Below are 18,877 nucleotides of genomic sequence, written 5' to 3'. Positions count from 1 at the left end.
TGGCTTTTATTGATCTCTCTGGAGACTGACTGCCCTCTTGGATCTTCCATGTACCTCCACGTGTTTCTAGCACCCAGCCAAGGGCCAGGTATACCCCTGAAGCTTAATATCTTCTGTTCAAAAGAACCATTTCAGATATCCCACTATTTCTATTAAAATACACCACTTCTACTCCTAGGGTTTGCACCCTGAAGATAAAGGTTCTGCATCTATCACCTGCTAGGCTGGCTCACTTTGGAGAGGGGCTGTGGGCTCCTCATGTCTCCTTGTTTTCTTTTTTACCTTTGATTACAACTTATCTGACATATTTCTTTAGAAAATAGCAATTGTATCATTCTTAACTAAACTCTTCATTTCAAACTACTTGGTTAGGCAGAGTCCTGGGTGCTAGAACCATAAAGAGTGAAAAGCAAGCTTTCTGATCAGGTTGTGTCACAGGATAATGTGACAAAGGGCAAGAAGGATCTTGGGGTGAGAGTCAGGGAGGGTTTCAGGAAGCTGGATTTAAAGGGCCAGTGGGAGTTTACCAAATGGCCAGGGAGGAAGGTGATCCTAGGTGAACCCCACGAAGAAAGGCAGGAAGAGGGGAGTGGCCCCAGCTCAACCTGAGCTAGGGAAGAGTTTGGCAGAGCTGAACACAAGTGGCAGGGGTGGGTGCACTTGTGTTGTAAAAAGATCCCTGGGGCAACTCTGTGGAGTATTAGAGTCTTGAGGCTGGAAGTAGGGGAGGCTGCTGGTTGTCTGAGAGCAGGGCACCATTTCAGTTAGAGGGTAGAAACCTCTAGGGTTGAAAGTCCAAACTGAAGCAGGCCAACTCTGCTTTAGCGCTCCAGCTGCATTCTTTTTTAGGATCGCAAAACTCTTTTTTTTTTTTTCCGATCCAGGGTTGTTGCTCTTTCCCTCTGTTCCCAAGAGACATGTACTTATCCCTGTATCAGAAAATCACTGTTTTTCTCCTGGGAGTTCCGGGTGCTGGGAGTGTTGTGTGTCTGGGCTCCATTTGAGGCCTGCAGCCAAAGGAAGTGAATGAGGTGCATCTCTGCACAGGTCTTACCAAGCCAGGGCTTGACTGAAGGCTTGACGCCACCCCAGGCCCGATAAAATGAAACCACACACACAGATACAGACGTAGACACATCCTGACAGAAAACAGCCTCCGGGATATCAGGAACCCCGAATCTGCAGCCGCGGGCGTGTCTGGGCGGGGCAGGCAGCGCCGATCACCGCCGCCAGCCTTCCCGGATCGCCAGCCTTCCTGGGGGAGGGGGGCGGGGCCGGCGCCGGTGGGCGGGACCGGCGCCGGTGGGCGGGGCCTCCGCCGGGCTGGGTCTGTGGCGGCGCCGGCCCCGCCCCTCGCGGGGGGAGGCGGGTGGGGCGCGCGGCGGCGGCTGAAGCAGGGCCGGAGCCGGCCTGGGGGCCCGCGGAGCCGAGCTCAGCGAGCGGAGCGCTTGGGCGGCGGCGGCGCGCGCGATGGCTCCGGCCGGGGACCGCGAGGGCTACTGGGGCCCCACGACCTCCACGCTGGACTGGTGCGAGGAGAACTACGCGGTGACCTGGTACATCGCCGAGTTCTGTGAGTGCGGCTGCTGGCGCCGGGGCCCCGGCCTGAGGGGGAGGGAGGCAGAGAGGGCGCCGGGGTGAGGGGGCCGCCGGGGGAGGCGGCAGGCCTGGCCGGGAGGCGGAGGGGGCCCGGCCGGCGGGCAGGGACGCCGGCACTGCGGAGGAGGGGAGCAGACGGGGCACCCCGCGTCCGGTGAGGAGTGCCGGGGTCGGGACGGGTTGGGGGGCCTCTGAGATGGGGGCAGAAGAGAAGCGGGGAGCCCCCGCCAGCCCTCAGGGGAGTCCGAGGGGCCGGGTCGCGCGGGGCGGCGGCAGGCTGGGGCAGCCCGAGAAGCGATTGGGAGAGGGGAGGACTCGGCTCCTTTGAATGAGGGCCCGGGACACCTGCTCCTGGTGTCGCTGCCACCACCTTCGCCCTAAGGGCACGGGAGAAGGGAACAGTTCCCAGCTTATTCTTGCCCCTAGTACGTGAGGGGTCTTTCCCTTCCTCTTTTTCTGTTCCTATTAGACCTCTTCGGTCGCCTGCAGGGAACGGTTTTCCCAGGCTGAGATCCTGACCCCCAGCCCCCACCCCGCTCCCGCCCGGGCTGTCTTCAAGTGCGAGGGCTCATCTACTCTCCGAGTACGACTGTTCATTCAGCCATCTCCTTGCAGCACAAGTAGAAGGCAGAGGACCTTAGTCTGTACCTTCTTGCTCTTGCCAGGCTCCCAAGAGCGCAAGGGAGTAAGTCCCTGCTCCACTCTGCCTCCTATCCGACTACCTAAGGGTTAGGGTTCTTTGAGGACACTGCTGCCACTGATTGCACCTTCTGAGGACCCTGGGACGAGTCCTCCTCCAGCTGCTGCCCCTGACAGGCACCGCTGGCCCCCTAGGCTTTGTGTGTGTGTATTTATCCGGGTGATCCTTCCTGCCAGGCTAGGAGAGCACCGGAAAAATCTGCCATTTCTTTTTGTGTAGTTTACTTTGGTCAAGTTTGGAGAGCACAATGTTTGATCCTTCTTCAGGTCCCAGCTTCTGGCAAGGTACAGAGGATATTTTTTGGCTAACTATTACGGCCTTCTTTTAATTGGATCCACTTTCTCAGGACGTGAAGCAAAACTCTTTTTAGCTAACCTTCCCATTGTTGGGTCCTTCTCCCAGGCGAGCGTTTGGCTTTGCAGGAGAAAGGCAGGCGTTTCATGCCAGCTGATGCTACTTTATTCTGTTCATAGTTATTGGCTCAGTTAAAAAAAAAAAAGGAAAACAGAACCCTTTTTGTAGTTTTCAAGACTTTAGTACCATTCTCTTTAAACCGTGACAGACTGTCACTTTTTCTGAACTACTAGTTTAAATGAATAATTTTTACGTAATAGCGGGAGACTATGGGCAAAGGGATCATTTATAGTATCGTTACTTGGCAGCCCAAATGTTGGCAAAGGAAGCGCTTTACCATTTTTTATTAGATCGTGTTGGCAAGCCCATACCTGGTCCAGAGGAGGTCCAGGAGGGAAGGGACTTAACATCATGCCATCTGAGCTGGAAATGTGTGACATGGGAAAGAGAAACTCAAGGGTCTTCAAATATTGGATGGGCTGTCATATCGAGCTGTTAAACTTTCTGTGTTTCTCTAGAATGTAGAATTATAGCCTGTGGCTGGAAGCCAACTGTAAGGGGAGAGATTTTGCTTCAACATAAGGAAACTTTTTAGCTAAAGATATCATCATGGAATAGATTGACTTGAGAGGTCAAGGGCTTTCTGTCGCTGAAAGCGATAAAACAGGTGTTGCTCAACTAACTCATGAATATTTTAGGGGGAATTAACTGTTTAGTAGAGACAAGGGGTTGGCTTTAGTTGGCCTTCAGGTCCTTTGCAACTTTATGGGTTGATATAGGTAATAATGACTCTTAGTTTAGAACCGAGGATTAGAATCAAAAGAGAAAACTGCCAGTTAAGTCATGTGAGCTATGAGAGAGCAAGATACTACTGTTCTGGCAGATAGCTCTGAGAAATGGGAAATGGCTTCAGTCTTAATGTCCTCAGAAGAGGAAACTCCGAGCAGATGCAGGGGGGGTTTTGACATAGGAATCAGGGGTTGCAAGAAGAGGATGAATGAATGTTGGCAGCCCTTTGCACATGGACCTTGGGAGAAAATGATCCGGAGGAAGGTGAGGTCAAGTCTTCTTACCCAGCAAGTGGTGGGTATCTATCATATCTTGGAGTAAGAGAACTTGTTTTTGAAAAATATGCTGATTAATAATGATGTGTTTAAAATAAATGCAACTTTATCATCTTTATAATCTTTACATTGATGATTGAAATATTAAATATAATGATAACAGCGATAACAACTATATCTAAGTGCTTACTTAACTATGTACCATACTTTGCTAAGCACTTTATATATCTTATCACTTTCGATATTTACCATAATTCCAAAAAGAAAGTATTATTATCCTCATTTCACAGATTAAGAAATTGAAGCTCTAAGAAGTAACTTCTGTAAGGTTGCAGAAAGTGGTGGAGAGGTAGTATTCAAGTTGAAGTCTGACTCTAAAGCTACTATACCATATGACTTCTATCACACATTCATTGTTTTGCCCCTGCATGCAAGGGATGAGGACAAGCAGAAAAGAGTATAGTACTATCGCAAGGGAGAAGCTGAAGAACTGTTTAAGAAGCCTGCCTTTTAGCATTAGGATGTGTGTATTTTGGGTAACATAAAGACGAGTTTGGGGAATAGCGTTTTCAGATATGGCAACGGTTCTCAGTCACTGAAAACCTGAGAAGCTATCTTCTTGACATCACTCAAGATCGGTTCAAATTCCTTTTTTGTTTGAGCAGATTGTAAGGACCAGGGGAAAAGGTCGAGGGTTTCTCTTTAGTTGTGGGAGGAGCGCCTTGCTGTGGCAGAAGTTGCAGTGCAGGCGGTGCTCATTTTTCATGTTAGTGTGGGATAGTACAAGTGACCGCACAAGTTAGAACCTGGCAGAGCGATCATAATCATCGATGAGAAAAGGTGCAATTGTTCTGTGACCTTTAAACATTTTTCTCAATCATTGCAAACCCTTTTTGTTGATTATGAATATAAAGAGAAATGAAAAAAATAGTAAAACTAATATTTATTTAGTACACTAATTTAAAACATTAAAAACAAAATTAAAATGTTTTATTTCTTTGTAAAAGAACTTCTCAAGAGTAGTTTGAACAGTGCTTGCCTTCTTCTTGTCATATAATTTATGATAGGGAATCGGTAGTTTTTCTTTCCCTTGGTGAATTTTTATACTCCTTTCTAAGTTTGAATCACCTCCCAACATTTTATTCTTTGCACTTTCAATATTGTGAAATATCTCCGAGAGTTCCTTTAATGCACAGTTTTTTGCTGGCTCGCTTATTCTGGTCCATCTCCATCCTTTTCTCACAACCACTTTCTTTGTTTATGTTGATAAGCTTGCCTTCACTAAATTCCTCTGGCTGGATTTCTAGAGTCTCGAATGGCAGCAGAGTCATTGTCATGGTCAGCTGTTTCTTCTATAACTCCGTTTATGTTTGATTGGAATTTCACTTCCAACATTATCACTATTTGTTTCTTTGCTGCACTTTCATCATTGTTGGTCAGTTCCCTCTTTCGGTTATTCATTTATGTAAAATGCCGCATATGTTCATCACCACAAGGCAAGGAAGCAGCTCAACTATAGGTTTTGTTGTCTGTATGTGAACTGAACAACGGATGTGCGTTGACTAATCCCCAACAGACTTTGCCTTGATGTTTTATCCATAGTTAGACATTTATGTAGAGAGTTATTTTTCCCCCAGCTCTGTGAAGATATTATTCCATTGTCTCCTGACTTATTGCTGCTGATGAGAAGTCCACCAACAGCCTAATTATTATTCTTTTGCAGTTTATTTTGTTAAATCCACCAACCGACTTGGAAAGAAGTGACTTGGTTAGTCGCTGGTCATGCTGTGCTTCAGTTATTTATCTAGTAATGTGGGGACTGAAGATCTAGTAGTGCAGTTTGTACTGTATGCAGTTAGAGTTAGTGTACTGTGGTAACTGAAATTTGAATTGTGTTGTTGGGGGATTGATATTATTTAACTAAACTGTGGTAGCAGAAATTTGTGCATATTAGAACCCTGTAAAGTAAAGATTTCCTGTGTACTTCTCTTTTTTTTGAGGAAGATTAGCCCTGAGCTAAAATCTGCTGCTAATCCTCCTCTTTTTGCTGAGGAAGACTGGCCCTGAGCTAACATCCATGCCCATCTTCCTCTACTTTATATGTGGGACGCCTGCCACAGCATGGCGTGACAAGCAGTGTGTAGGTCCGCACCCAGAATCTGAACTGGTGAACCCCAGGCTGCCAAAGCCGAATGTGCAAACTTAACTACCGGGCCGGCCCCAATTTCCTGTGTACTTCTGATCCTTACAACATTCCTATTAAGTATGTGGTGTTATCCCCATTTTATAGATGAGGGTTAAGTAACCTGCTCAGCATATCATACAGCTAATAACTGGCAGAAATGGTGTTCAAATATAGGTCTAACAGCTCTCTTTACAAGACATACTGTCTGCCAGAAGTGGAATTTCAGGTGCTGTTGGTTTCGTGGAACAAATATTACTTAAAGGGAAGTGGAAGGGAGTTCTGTGTTTTGATTATGGTCTCAGAGGAGAATTACTCAGTTAAAAATTATTCAGAATGTTTCACTTATTCAGCAAATATTTATTTATTTGAGGAAGATTATCCCTGAGTTAACATCTGCCACCAATCCTCCTCTTTTTGCTGAGGAAGCCTGGCCCTGAGCTAACATCCATGCCCATCTTCCTCTACTTGATATGTGGGACGCCTACCACAGCATGGCTTGCCAAGCAGTGCCATGTCCGCACTTGAGATCTGAACCGGCAAACCCCGGGCCACTGAAACAGAACGTGCGAACTTAACTGCTGAGCCACCGGGCTGGCCCCATCAGCAAATATTTGTTGAACACCTATTTTGTCAGTGACTCAGAATACAAAGCTATGTGACGTCTGTCTCTCTGTTCAAGGTAGCTAAGAGGCCAGTAGAGGTATGAATAGATAAGAACAAATAGGCGTTTATTTCCTACTTCAAGGGAAATGCATTCCTAAAAGTGTATTTGATAGAAGAATGTTTAAGTATTGGCACATCATGAAAGAGGGTTTATTTATCACAAAACTAAAAAATATTTTAAAATTTCTAATTATGGGTGTTATAGGGGCTACCTCAGTCTGAGGGGGTAACCTAGTTAGTAAGACTTTTATGGATGGGGAGAATGGATGGTAACTTCCGGTAGGATCATGTAGCCGTCTCCCTTTTGTCCTTGGGCTAGGATGAGTCAAGCTGGGTAGGTATCGTCCCTTCTTACAGGTTTGCTGCCCCTCTCCCCATCCTACTCGTAGGAATTGGGCAGAAGGAAAGTAGGGCAACCCTCAGTCTTTCTGCCTTTATTATGGGCTTCACTTAGATGGGGTAAAGAGGTCTTTTTTTCCGTGCCACTGCAGCTCAAGACCAGAGGGGCTTTCACTAGCTGCCTCTGCCACACATGTGCCACTCAGGGCACCTAGCTGCTTGTGGCTCATTGCTACCTTTCCTTTTCTTTCCTATTTTCCAGGCCCTTTCCCACCATCTTCTCTGAATAGTAGCCTCAGGTAAGTAATCATGCTTCAGGCTTCTTTTGGTCCCGGGATTCTGTGGCCTGGCAGAGGTGACATCCTTGCTGCCTTAAGGAAGACAGTCTTTTTCCTGAGGATTATTGACAGGCCAGCAGCACTGCCTCTAACTTATCGCTCAAAAGCACCTTAAGTCAACTGAAAAATGAAGGCCAATTGAAGGGCCAAATTTAGTGTTCAAAAGGCTTTAGATTTGGGGCCAGCCCAGTGGCGCAGCGGTTAAGTTCGCACGTTCCACTTCTCGGCGGCTGGGGGTTTGCTGGTTCGTATCCCGGGTGCGGACATGGCACCACTCATCAAGCCATGCTGTGGCAGGCGTCCCACATATAAAGTAGAGGAAGATGGGCACGGATGTTAGCTCAGGGCCAGTCTTCCTCAGCAAAAGGAGGAGGATTGGCAGTAGTTAGCTCAGGGCTAATCTTCCTCAAAAAAAAGGGGTTTAGATTTAATGTATGCAAGTCAAAGACTGCCAGTGGATTGTTTCAGATGCTGTGATGGACATGTGACGTGGTACATTAGAATGGCAGAAGGTGCTGATTAAAAACTTAAAACAAAAAGGCTTTACAGTGTAAGTGCTGGAAGAAATGCCATACCAGCAATTCTTATTCTTTTTCTTATTTTTTAAATTGTGGAAAAATACACATAGCATTAAAACTTAACATCTTAACCATTTTTAAGTGTACAGTTCCGTAGTGTTAAGTGCATTCACATTGTTGTACAACGAATCTCTGGAACTCTTTTCATCTTGTGAAACTGAAACTGTACCTATTAAACAACTCCCCATCTCTCCTCCCTCCAGCCCTGGGCAACCGCTCCTCATTCTGTCTCTCTGAATTTGATACTCTAGATGTGTCATACAAGTGGAGTCTTATGGTATTTGTCTTTTTGTGACTGGCTTATTTCACTTAGCATAATGTCCTTGTGGTTCATCCATGATGCAGCATGTGTTAGAATTTCCTTCTTTTAAACGGCTGGGGGCCAGCCTGGTGGCTGAGTGGTTAAGTGTGCGCGCTCTGCCTCCGTGGCCCAGGGTTTCACTGGTTCTGATCCTGGGCATGGGCGTGGCACCGCTCATCAGGCCATGCTGAGGCGGTGTCCCACATGCCACAACTAGAAGGACCCACAACTAGAATATACAGCTATATGCTGGGGGGATTTGGGGAGAAAAAGGAAAAATAAAATCTTTCAAAGGCTGAATAATATTCCGTTGTATGTATACACCACATTTTTCTTATCCATCCACCCGTTGATGGACACATGAGTTGTTTCCACCTCTTGGCTATTGTGAATAGTGCTGCATGACATGAGTGTACAAATATCTCTATGAGACCCGAAAGTGGAATTGCTAGATCATATGGTAACATAGCAGCTATTTTAACCTTTTCATTAGAAAGAAGCCTTTTATTATTTTCTTTCTTAAGCCCCATGAAGTTATTATTACTCTTACATAAGTTGTAATTAATTATTACTTCTACATAAGTTGTAATTATTAATGTACTTTATCTCCATTTTAGTTAATCAGAGACACACGTAACTGTCAATCAGAGATGTAGTCACTGTTACCACACTGTATTGATCCATATGAGATGCAGTCACTGATTACCTTAATGTATTGATAAATTCTAGTCCCTGTATATTTATTGCAGCCTTATTGTGTATAAATGGGATTTTTGAAATATTGGAAATAGCTAATAGAAATAATAATAGCTCACATTATGGGGCACTTAATGTGCAAAGTTCTCTGTCTATATTATCTCATAAGAACCCCTTATTATAATTCTTAAAACAAGCCTTAGAAGTTAGATTCTGTTAGTAGTCTGCTTTTAAAGATTTGGAAATTTGGGGCAGAGAGGGGTGAGATAATTTGCACAGTTTTCCGCTTTGCAAGTGGCAAAGTGAGGATTTGAACTCACACACTTTGACTCCAGAGCACATTCTCTTCTCTCTCTCTTTTTCACTTTTAAAATTAGTGTTTTGAGGTATAATTTACTTAAAATAAAATGCATCCACTTAAAGTGTGTAATTTGGAAAGTTTTGACAAATGTATAAATCTGTGTCACCACTGTCCCAATCAAGATGTAGAGTCTATCACCCTGAAAAAGTTGCCTAGCAAAGCACTCATTTGTGACCATATGATAAACGACTTGATCCCTGAGGTGGATACTATTATAATCCTAATTTTGCAGTTGAAGACATTGAAGTTTAGGAAGGTTAAGCGACTTGGCCTACGTTACACACTATTAAGTGGCAGAGCCTAAGTGACCCAAGGGCCATTTGATTCCACAGCTATGCTCTTAACTACCGTACTGTCTAACCTCCCTCCATTGCTGCTTTGTCAGACTCTAGTGATCCAGGGGTCACAGATTGGGAATTAGTGGTCTGACCTCATTTTACGTATAAGGAGAAGGACCTTGAGAACTGAAGTGATTTGCCCAAGATTATGTTGTAAATCAGTGGTGAAACCTAGACCAGCATCCACGTGCAGTAGTTCCTCAGTATGGGAAATGGGGAAAGAGGAGGGAAGACAGTGACCAGTGTTGCTGATGTCATGTTGTTAATGACTTATCGGATCATAGGACTTCTTCTGAACAAAACAAGCTCCTAATGAACTGTTTTTTGTGGTGAAGATAGCTAACATCTGTAGTGTGACTTACTGAAGCAGTGCTTCTCAGACTTTAACGAGCATGTGAATCACACGGAGATCTTGTTGAAATGCCTTTTCCCATTCGGTAGGTCTGGAATGTGGCCTTGGAGTCTGCATTTCTTATAAGCTGTCAGGTGATCACAGTGCTGCTGGTCTGGAGACTCTACTCGGAGAAGCAAGGCTTTGCAGTTCACAAAGCACTTTTAATTCTTTTCTCCTGTGAGGTGTAGATGTTATCTCTGTTTGTAAGGAAATCAAATTCAAAAGGATAAGTGACTTGTTCAGGATCACAAGCTAATACTGGAACCTGGATTTCTAACTTTGAAAACCAAGTTAGGTGTTGTTTTGTCCCACACAGTAACAGGCTAAGAACACTGCGTGTGAAGGAAAGTTTGAAAATGATTGTCCTGGATAATGAACTAAATTGAACTTATTACTTTTTCATTTCAGAAACAGGTTTCATTCTCATTTGCTCCTAATACCTTCGCCAAGCTCAAACCAAGCCACCTTTTAGACTTGTCTGTAGTTACTAATTAGAGCTTAGTAATACTTGAAGGCTAAGTACATTTTTAAGTCTAATCTTGACTTAACATTTACCCAGGTCATTCAAGATATTAGCTAGGAAGAATTGTCATTTGGTAGCACATATTGGAAGAAATGATTGATTTTTTTTTTAACAGAACGGTAATCGGTATATGGGTAAATTTTGGGGAACTTCACTCAGCTGGAATACATAGAATAGTAAACATTTAAATGGAAGTCTCACCCAGTGCATTATTATTTCAGGTTAAAGTTTTAAGTTGTTTCTTCAGTTTTGGGTTCTGCCCTTGTCCCTTTGCCAACTAGTTCCCAGTCAGTGGAAAAAAACCTTACCTGGACAGTTTTAGGTAATGCAGAAGAGCATTTTAAAAGGAGTGGAAAAAAAATAATGAAAAAATAAAAGAAATAAAGGCATGAAGAAACATTTTAGGACCCAGAAATGTGATAAAGCCCAAAAGACACAGCAAAATCAGTTTATGGTGACATGAAAGTCCTACATGTTTTACTGTGGGGAAGGTATGTGGTATAATGGCTTGGAGTCAGAATCAAGATTCCTATGTGAACTTTGCTCCAATAAACCTTGTCACTTTGGGCAAATCACTCAATCATTCTTTGATCAGTTTATTTTCTGTAAAATGAGAATAATGAGATTTGGTAAGGTAATGAGAATTAAATGGCATGATATATGTGAAAGCTCATAGTGAAGTGCCTGAAATACTGGGTGCTCAATAAATATTAGTTGAACTGGAATCTAATGAGAATAAGTTGAAAAAAAAATAAACCATGCTTTGTTATAGTTGTGGCTTCCTACCTGTGGTGGTTGGTTTTATGTGTGAATTTGGCCAGGTTGTAGTATACAGTTATTTAATCAAATACTAATCTAGGCATTGCTAAGAAGGTGTTTTGTAAATGTGGGTAACATCTACAGTCGGTTGACTTTAAGTAAAGATTGCCTTCAGTAACGTGGGTGGGCCTCATCTGATTGGTGGAAAGGCCTTAGGAGCAGACCCTGGGTTTCCGTGGTAGGGTGGAGGAGGAGGTTAGACTTTTATTTGGGGAGGGCTCCTACTTGACTCCTCACCTTAGTGGCCTTCCCTCCCTTCTCCTATCTTCCCTTTCTTCCTTCTCTGTTTCACTTGTTTGAATATATTGTGAACATACTGGAATTTTTAGATGTTTTTAGCTGGAAGGCCTGCTGGAGGATCTGGTTTCTCACACAACCTTAACCCGATTGCTTTTGCACGTGCTGTTCCCTTGTTATTTGTAGCTGCGTTCACTCAGTTAGTAGATAGTTCTTTAAACCCTGACTGATTACTCCCTACAGAAGTAGGTGCTTCTGCTATTTCCCTTTGAAGACTTTCTGTTGACTGAAAGATAAAGGCCAAATTCTAACATGACGTGAAAAGCTCTTCTTTTTTTTAATGAATATTTTCACACATAGAATAAGGTTGAAAGAATTTTGCAGTGGCTGTCTGTTCACCTGCTACCTAGATTCTACCGCTAACATTTTACTAGTTTTATCACTTACTTATCCATTTGTTCATTCCTCTCTTCATCTGTCAGTTCATTTTATTTTTTGACACATTTCAAAGTAAATTGCAGACATCTGTACACTTTCCCCTAAGTACTTCAACATGCATATCATTTACTAAAGTTCAGTTCTTTATGTTTTTTCTTTTGATGTAAAATTTATATTCAATGGAATGTATAATGCACAAATACTGTATCTGTTTGCTGAATTTTGAGAAATGTGTACATCTGTGTAACCAAAACCCCTATCAAGATATAGACATTTGCTATCGAGCAGGAAAGTTCCTCATGCCCCCTCGCTGTTAATTCCCACCTCCACCTTCCTGCTTCTCTCCAGGGGCAACCACTGTTCTGACCCCCCCCCCCATAGATTGGATTTACCTGTTCTAGAGCTGCATATAAGTGGAATCATAGTATTTACTATTTGGTGTAAGGCTTCTTTCACTCAGCATGATGTTTTTGGGATTCATCCATATTGTTGAATGTATTGGTAGTTCCTGTTTATTGCTGAGTAGTATTCCATTGTATGAATATACCGTAGTTAGTTTATCTGTTTTCCCGTTGATGGATACCTGGCTGTTTTCAGGTTTTGGCAATTATAAATAACGCTGCTGTGAATATTCTTGTGCAAATCTTCTTTTGCATATCTTTTTGATTTCTTGTAGGTAAATATCTCGGATTGGAATAACTGTGTCATAGGGTAGTTGTATGTTTAGTTTTATTAGAAACTGCCAGACCTTTTCCCAAAGTGGTTATAGTAGTTTGTATTCACAGCATTTGATCCACGTCCTTGTCAACATTTGGTGTCTTTTTAATTTTTTTAATTTTTGCTGTTCTGGTGGATGTGTAGCTGTGGCTCATCGTGGTATCCACTTTATTCTAAGCTCTTCAGCCTTTCTTCCTCCTTTTCCCTGTACTCCATACTTTCCCTGCTTTCACTGTGCTCCTGCCCAAACAGGCTGTTTACATGTACGTTTATACTCCTGTGTACCTTTCATCGTTCATGCGGGCCCCTTGAGAGAGAGTAATAAATTGCTTTTTAAAGCCATGAAGGTTTGGAGTGGTTGTTATTCGATAATGGATAACTGAAACAGTGTCTGAAGTTGAGTTTTGAACAATTTTGATTTCCTGTTGTGTAAACTCAAGAGTGAACCAAATTACACCATACCTTCTATTCTTAGAAGATGACTTTAAACATAATAATAAAGTTTAATACTTTTATAGGCTCTTCGATCTGAAGATTTCAAAGAATTTTATAAGCATCATTTTATTTATCCCTATAATGAACTCATGAAACTCAAAAGAGGTACTTTACCCAGTGAAAGTAAATAAGTACTTCAAGGTTGAAATAATTCAGTTGTGGAGCTGGAAAAATCTTTGACTCATGGTAGGTGTGGACTCTTGCTCTTAAAGTTCTTTAACTTTACAGGGCAAACTGCTTTTAGCAGCAAGTGGAAAGACTGAATAGAGTCAGAAAACAAAACAGAACTCCAAAGTTATGCATGTTAAAATCCTTTTTTCTTTTTTTGAGGAAGATTAGCCCTGACCTAACTGCTGCCAATCCTCTTTTTGCTGAGGAAGACTTGCCCTGAGCTAACATCTGTGCCCATCTTCCTCTACATTGTATGTGGGATGCCTACCACAGCATGGTTTGCCAAGTGGTGCCATGTCTATACCAGGGATCCGAACTGGCTAACCCCGGGCCTCTGAAGCAGAACGTGTGCACTTAACCGTTGTGCCACCGGGCCGGCACCTGGATTGATTTTTTTTAAAATAAAACTTGAAATATTTTAAGTCAGCATATCTTCAGTATTTTTGCTACTTTGTTTTCTGTTTCCTCTTTCTAGTACACCAGTTATACATGTATTAGCATATGTTAAATAGTCTGATATTATCTCACCTGTCATTTCGTTCTTTTTTTTCTTGCCTTGTTTCTCTCTGTGCTTCAGTTTGTATAGTTTCTATTCCTTGGGTTCAAGTTCACTGATTCTTTTCTTCTGTTAAGCACATGCAATTAATTTTTCAGATACTGCATTTTTAAGCTCTAGAACTTCATTTGATTCTTTTTTATAGTTTATGTTTTCCTCTTTGTTTTACTCATGTTTTTCTTTAAATCCTTGCACATAATTGATGATAGGTGTCTTAAATCGTCATCTGCTAATTCCACCCTTTTGTTTATTTCTAGGTCTGATTTTTTCCCCTGGTAATGGGTCACCATTTTCCAGATTTTTTACACATAGAGGAAAAAAAAGTACATATATTTACATGTAAATATAAATAAATATATATTTGTTTTAGGAAAAAAACACACTTTGAAAACAATCTCCAATGTAAAGAATAGTTGTAAGTACAGTACAAATAACTTTTTCTGAACCATTTGAAAGTAAGTTGCCAACATATCCCTTCATTACCCCCAGTACTTTATTGTGTATTTCCTTCAAACAAGGATGTTGTCCTACATAACTACAATACAACCACTAAAATCAGGGAACTAACATTGATGTATGGCTAACATCTAATCCTAAAATCCCGTTTAACTTTTCCTAGTTATCCCAATACTGCCCTTAATAGCAAGAGTATCCAATCCAGAATCATGTGTTACATTTAGATTTCGTGTCTTTTTAGTCTCATTCGACCTGGAACATTTCCTAAATCTTTTTTTAGCTATTATGACCTTGACACTTCTGACGCTTACAGACCAGTTGCTTTGTAGAATGACTGCTAGTTTGCTTGCTGTCTGGAGACTCCCCACTACTAGGAGCAGACTAATTGCAGTTTTTGTAAGGGAAATACCTCTTCCCTTAAATCAGATTAGGATTCTAACCTGATCAGACTCACAAAACGGGAAACCTGGCATCCAGGACAGAACTCAGACAGTCACTGCTTTAACTCGGCACGCATGCTGTGGATCTAATGGTCAATAAAACTGTTTCTAGTAATCATGATACTAGGTTAAATTCTGTTCTGCAGTTGCTTTGCACACTTGCTGATAACTCTGAAGATTCTTTCAGTGTAAACGGCTTGAAGTACGTGGTTCTGAGCAGTTTAGAAATGCACTGCAGAAACAGGCAGGCTCCTCAGGGGGACCCCGGTGAAGGTCGTTTTTATCTTTCTCTGCCAGCTCTTATCTGAGTCTCTTGAGCCACGGTTCTTCAGTTGCTGCTGTCATATGGGTTGCTCTTAGCGCTAATTGTTGAACTAAAAGAACAACAACCCTCAAATTCTTTATTTAAATAAGAAATCCGTTAGAATCATAGTTTTATTTTACTTTTATGTATGAAGGGGGAAGGAAATTCGCAAAGCTCTTCTAAGCAAATATTTATCTTTTAAAAAACATTCATAGCCCCTGAGATGACAACAGTTTAAATATTGTTACAAGGCAATAAATTATCAGGTTTATCTCTGGTTAATGTAGTTGGGTTTGGGTCTACCATTTTATTACTATTTTTATATTAGTTTTCTCTATTCTTCATTACCTCCCTTTAAAAAAAATTTGAGTATTTTTGAGAATTCCATTTTAATTTTCCTCTTGGCTTTCCGACTGTACTTCTTTGCGTTATTTATTTAGTGGTTGCTCTAGGGATTACAGTCTGCAGCCTTAGTTTTTCACAGCTCACTTCATGAAAAATGTAGAAACTCGCAGAATAAGGCAACTGAAAAGGTCTGTAACCGACCTACCTTGTTCTTTATGCTATCGTTGTTATATGTACTACATCTACGTATGTTAGGAACTTCACAACATTATATATTAAAAGTAGTTAAGTAAATGAAAGAAAAAGGCAAAATAATTTATTTTTGCCTTTCACTGGAGGTTTACCATTTCCAGAGCTCTTCACTCCTGAAGATCGGAATTTCCCTCTGAATCATTTCCCTTCAGCAAGTTGAGCATCTTATATCTATAAATTTCTGTCTTCAATCACATTTTGGAAAACTTTGGTCATTCTTTAATTATTTTTTTTCTGCTTCGTTCTCTCTCTCCTATCATTTGGTTCCAATTACTGGTATGTTGGGCTATTTGATCGCATCTAACAACAGGTTTGTTACGATCTATTCATTTTATAAAAAATCTTTTTTTCTCTATGCACATGCAGGTTGGATAATTTTGATTGATCTGTCTTCAGGTTCACTTACTTTTTCTTTCCTGTCATCTTCATTTATCTGTTAAATGCATCCAGTGAGTAATTTATTTCAGATATTGTATTTTTCAGTTCTAGAATTTCCATTTAGTGGCTGGCTCCGTGGCCAAGTGGTTAAGTTTGCATGCTCTGCTGCAGGCGGCCCAGTGTTTCATTGGTTCGAATCCTGGGCGCGGACATGGCACTGCTCATCAAACCATGCTGAGGCAGCGTCCCACATGCCACAACTAGAAGGACCCACAACTAAGAATATACAACTATGTACTGGGGGGATTTGGGGAAAAAAAAAGGAAAAAAATAAAATCTTAAAAAAAAAAATTTCCATTTAGTTCTTTTTTTTTATCATTTCTGTTTTTCTCTGGAGATTTCATATCTTTTTATTATTGTTAGCATATTATGTTTTAATTCATTCAGGATACTTACAGTAGCTGCTTTTTTTTTAAAGTTTATTTTCTTTAACTTTTTTTTATTATTTAAAATTTTTTTTTACTGAGGAAGATTGGCCCTGAGCTAACATCTGTGTCCATCTTCCTCTGTTTTATATGTGGGACACTGCCACAGCATGTCTTGATAAGCAGTGCATAGGTCCGTGCCCTGGATCTGAACCCATGAACCCCAGGTTGCTGAAGCAGAGCACACAAACTTAACCACTATGCCACTGGGCCGACCACTACAATAGCTGCTTTAAAGCCCTTGTCTGCTTTTTCTAACATCTGGGTGATCTCAACGTCAGTGTCAGTTGCTATTCTTTTATCTCAAGAATGTGTTTCATGGGGCCGGCCCCATGGCCTAGTGGTTAAGTTCGCGCGCTCCGCTTCAGGGGCCCAGGGTTTTGCGAGTTCAGATCCTGGGCTCGGACCTAGCGCTGCTCATCAGGCCATGGTCAGGTGGCATCCGACATGCCACAACTAGAAGGACCCACAACTAAAATATACGATCATGTACTGGGGGTCTTTGGGGAGAAGAAGGAAAGATAAAAAATAACAGAAATAAAATCTTTAAGAAAAAAAAAGAAGATAGTTCATTTTCCTGGTTCTTCATATGTTGAATAATTTTAGACTTTATTTTGGACATTATGAATGTTAAATTGTGGAGATTCTGGTTTTGTTTTGTTTTGTTTCTGATGAATATTGTTTCTTTTGTTTTAACTGGCAGCTATCTTGACTAACTTGACTTGAACTCTAACCTTTGTTTCTTGGCCAGCGTCTTTTGGCCAGCATCTCTTTTGTCTTTAGCTGAACTTCTTTCAATCCATCATATGCGTGTGTGGTTCATGGATCAATTAGAGACACAGGCAGACAGAATTTGGGGATCCCTTCTCTGTCTTTTTCTCTTTTGGGGATTCCTCCATTCTCTTTAGTGGCCATGTTTGTTTCTGGTTTCTTTGGTTTTCTGGTTCTCCAGGCCAGAAAGCCTGTGGTGTTACATTCCTCTGCTCCTTGTGTGCTGTGCCAGCTGTTCTTGGCCTAAAGCCGAAAGCTGTGAAAATGGGAACTCACTTTGTACAACTCCCCTTCTTCTAGTATGTACTCCCCGTTAGAGTCTGTCTCCCTCTCTTTTACTCTCTAATGCTTTCAGGTAATCTCTTTTTGTATTATTCTAGATTTTACCTTTTTTTTTTTTTAAGGAAGATTAGCCCTGAGCTAACTACTGCCACTCCTCCTCTTTCTGCTGAGGAAGACTGGCCCTGAGCTAACATCCATGCCCATCTTGCTCTACTTTATACGTGGGACGCCTACCACAGCATGGCTTTTGCCAAGTGGTGCCATGTCCGCACCCGGGATCCAAACCAGCGAACCCTTGGTCGCCAAGAAGGAAAACGTGTGAACTTAACCACTGTGCCACCGGGCAGGCCCCTAATTAATATATTTTTAAATGCACAGCTGAGCTCCCAAAAGACTAAAGGTAATACCCAGAGGAGAAAAAAAAATGAGAGGAAACTGAACATCAATAATGGTAGCTGGGCTATGACTGTCTTACAGAGGGAAACAGGTAGGGCAGTAAATTGCCTGTCCCTGTTTCCTCTCATTTTTTTTTCTCCTCTGGGTATTACCTTTAGTCTTTTAGGAGCTCAGCTGTGCATTTAAAGTACCATAGGAGGTTGAGTTTCAATGCTCACACAGGAATAGGAGATGAGTATTGAAAAATTTTGGACAACTATTTTGGACAAGAACTATTGATACATTTTTCAAAAAGCATATCTAGGTATTTGTAATGAGAGGATTTTTAGATTTTCTGCCATATTGCTCAATAGCTGTTTCTTTATTTTCTTTTAGCTAAGGATTTATGTATTTCAAAACTGGAAATACTATTTACTATTTGTACATATAAATATGTATACTTATAGATATATATAATAAGAACTTCAGATAATGAGGAATATATAGTTGACAAGTATAGTGTGTAAAGACTCACAATCTAGCCCTTGATGACTTTTTTCCCCCCTAAGGAAGATTTACCCTGAGCTAACACCTGTGCCAGTCTTCCTTTATTTTGCATGTGGGTCACTGCCACAGCATTGCTGACGAGTGGTGTATGTCTGCCCCCAGGATCTGAACCTGTGAACCGAGGCCACCAAAGTGGAGTGTGTGAACTTAACCACTATGCCATGGGGCTGGCCCCCTTGATGACTTTTCTGATGTAATCTCTTGCCTTTCTAAACACTTATACCTTATACTTCAGGAATATAATTCAGCTTTTATTCACTCAAACACAGAATGCAACTTCATGGTTTCATGTGTTTGCATACATTATCCTTTCTGTCTGGAATGTCCTGCTTTATTCTCTTGTCTCTTTACTTGGT

The 18,877-nt window shown here is 41.7% G+C and overlaps 1 protein-coding gene across 3 annotated transcripts in view; it reads left to right on the top strand.

Annotated features, from left to right (window-relative positions):
* Positions 1–1,347: 1,347 nt before the first annotated feature.
* Positions 1,348–18,877, top strand: part of ACER3 (alkaline ceramidase 3) — a 150,509-nt gene continuing 132,979 nt past the window's right edge. Inside the window, exon 1 of one of the 3 annotated variants that reach the window (XM_023645671.2) lies at positions 1,348–1,573. In XM_023645671.2, coding sequence (XP_023501439.1) covers positions 1,471–1,573 — 103 coding nt within the window. In that variant the 5' untranslated portion in view covers positions 1,348–1,470. The remainder of the gene's footprint in view (positions 1,574–18,877) is intronic. The other 2 variants (XM_070274358.1, XM_023645672.2) reach the window with 2 other exon arrangements.

The sequence above is a fragment of the Equus caballus genome, chromosome 7 (assembly GCF_041296265.1).
Source record: "Equus caballus isolate H_3958 breed thoroughbred chromosome 7, TB-T2T, whole genome shotgun sequence".
Lineage (NCBI taxonomy): Eukaryota > Metazoa > Chordata > Mammalia > Perissodactyla > Equidae > Equus > Equus caballus.
Note: the sequence above shows the minus strand (reverse complement) of the source record. Positions and strands in the feature narration are given on the sequence as shown.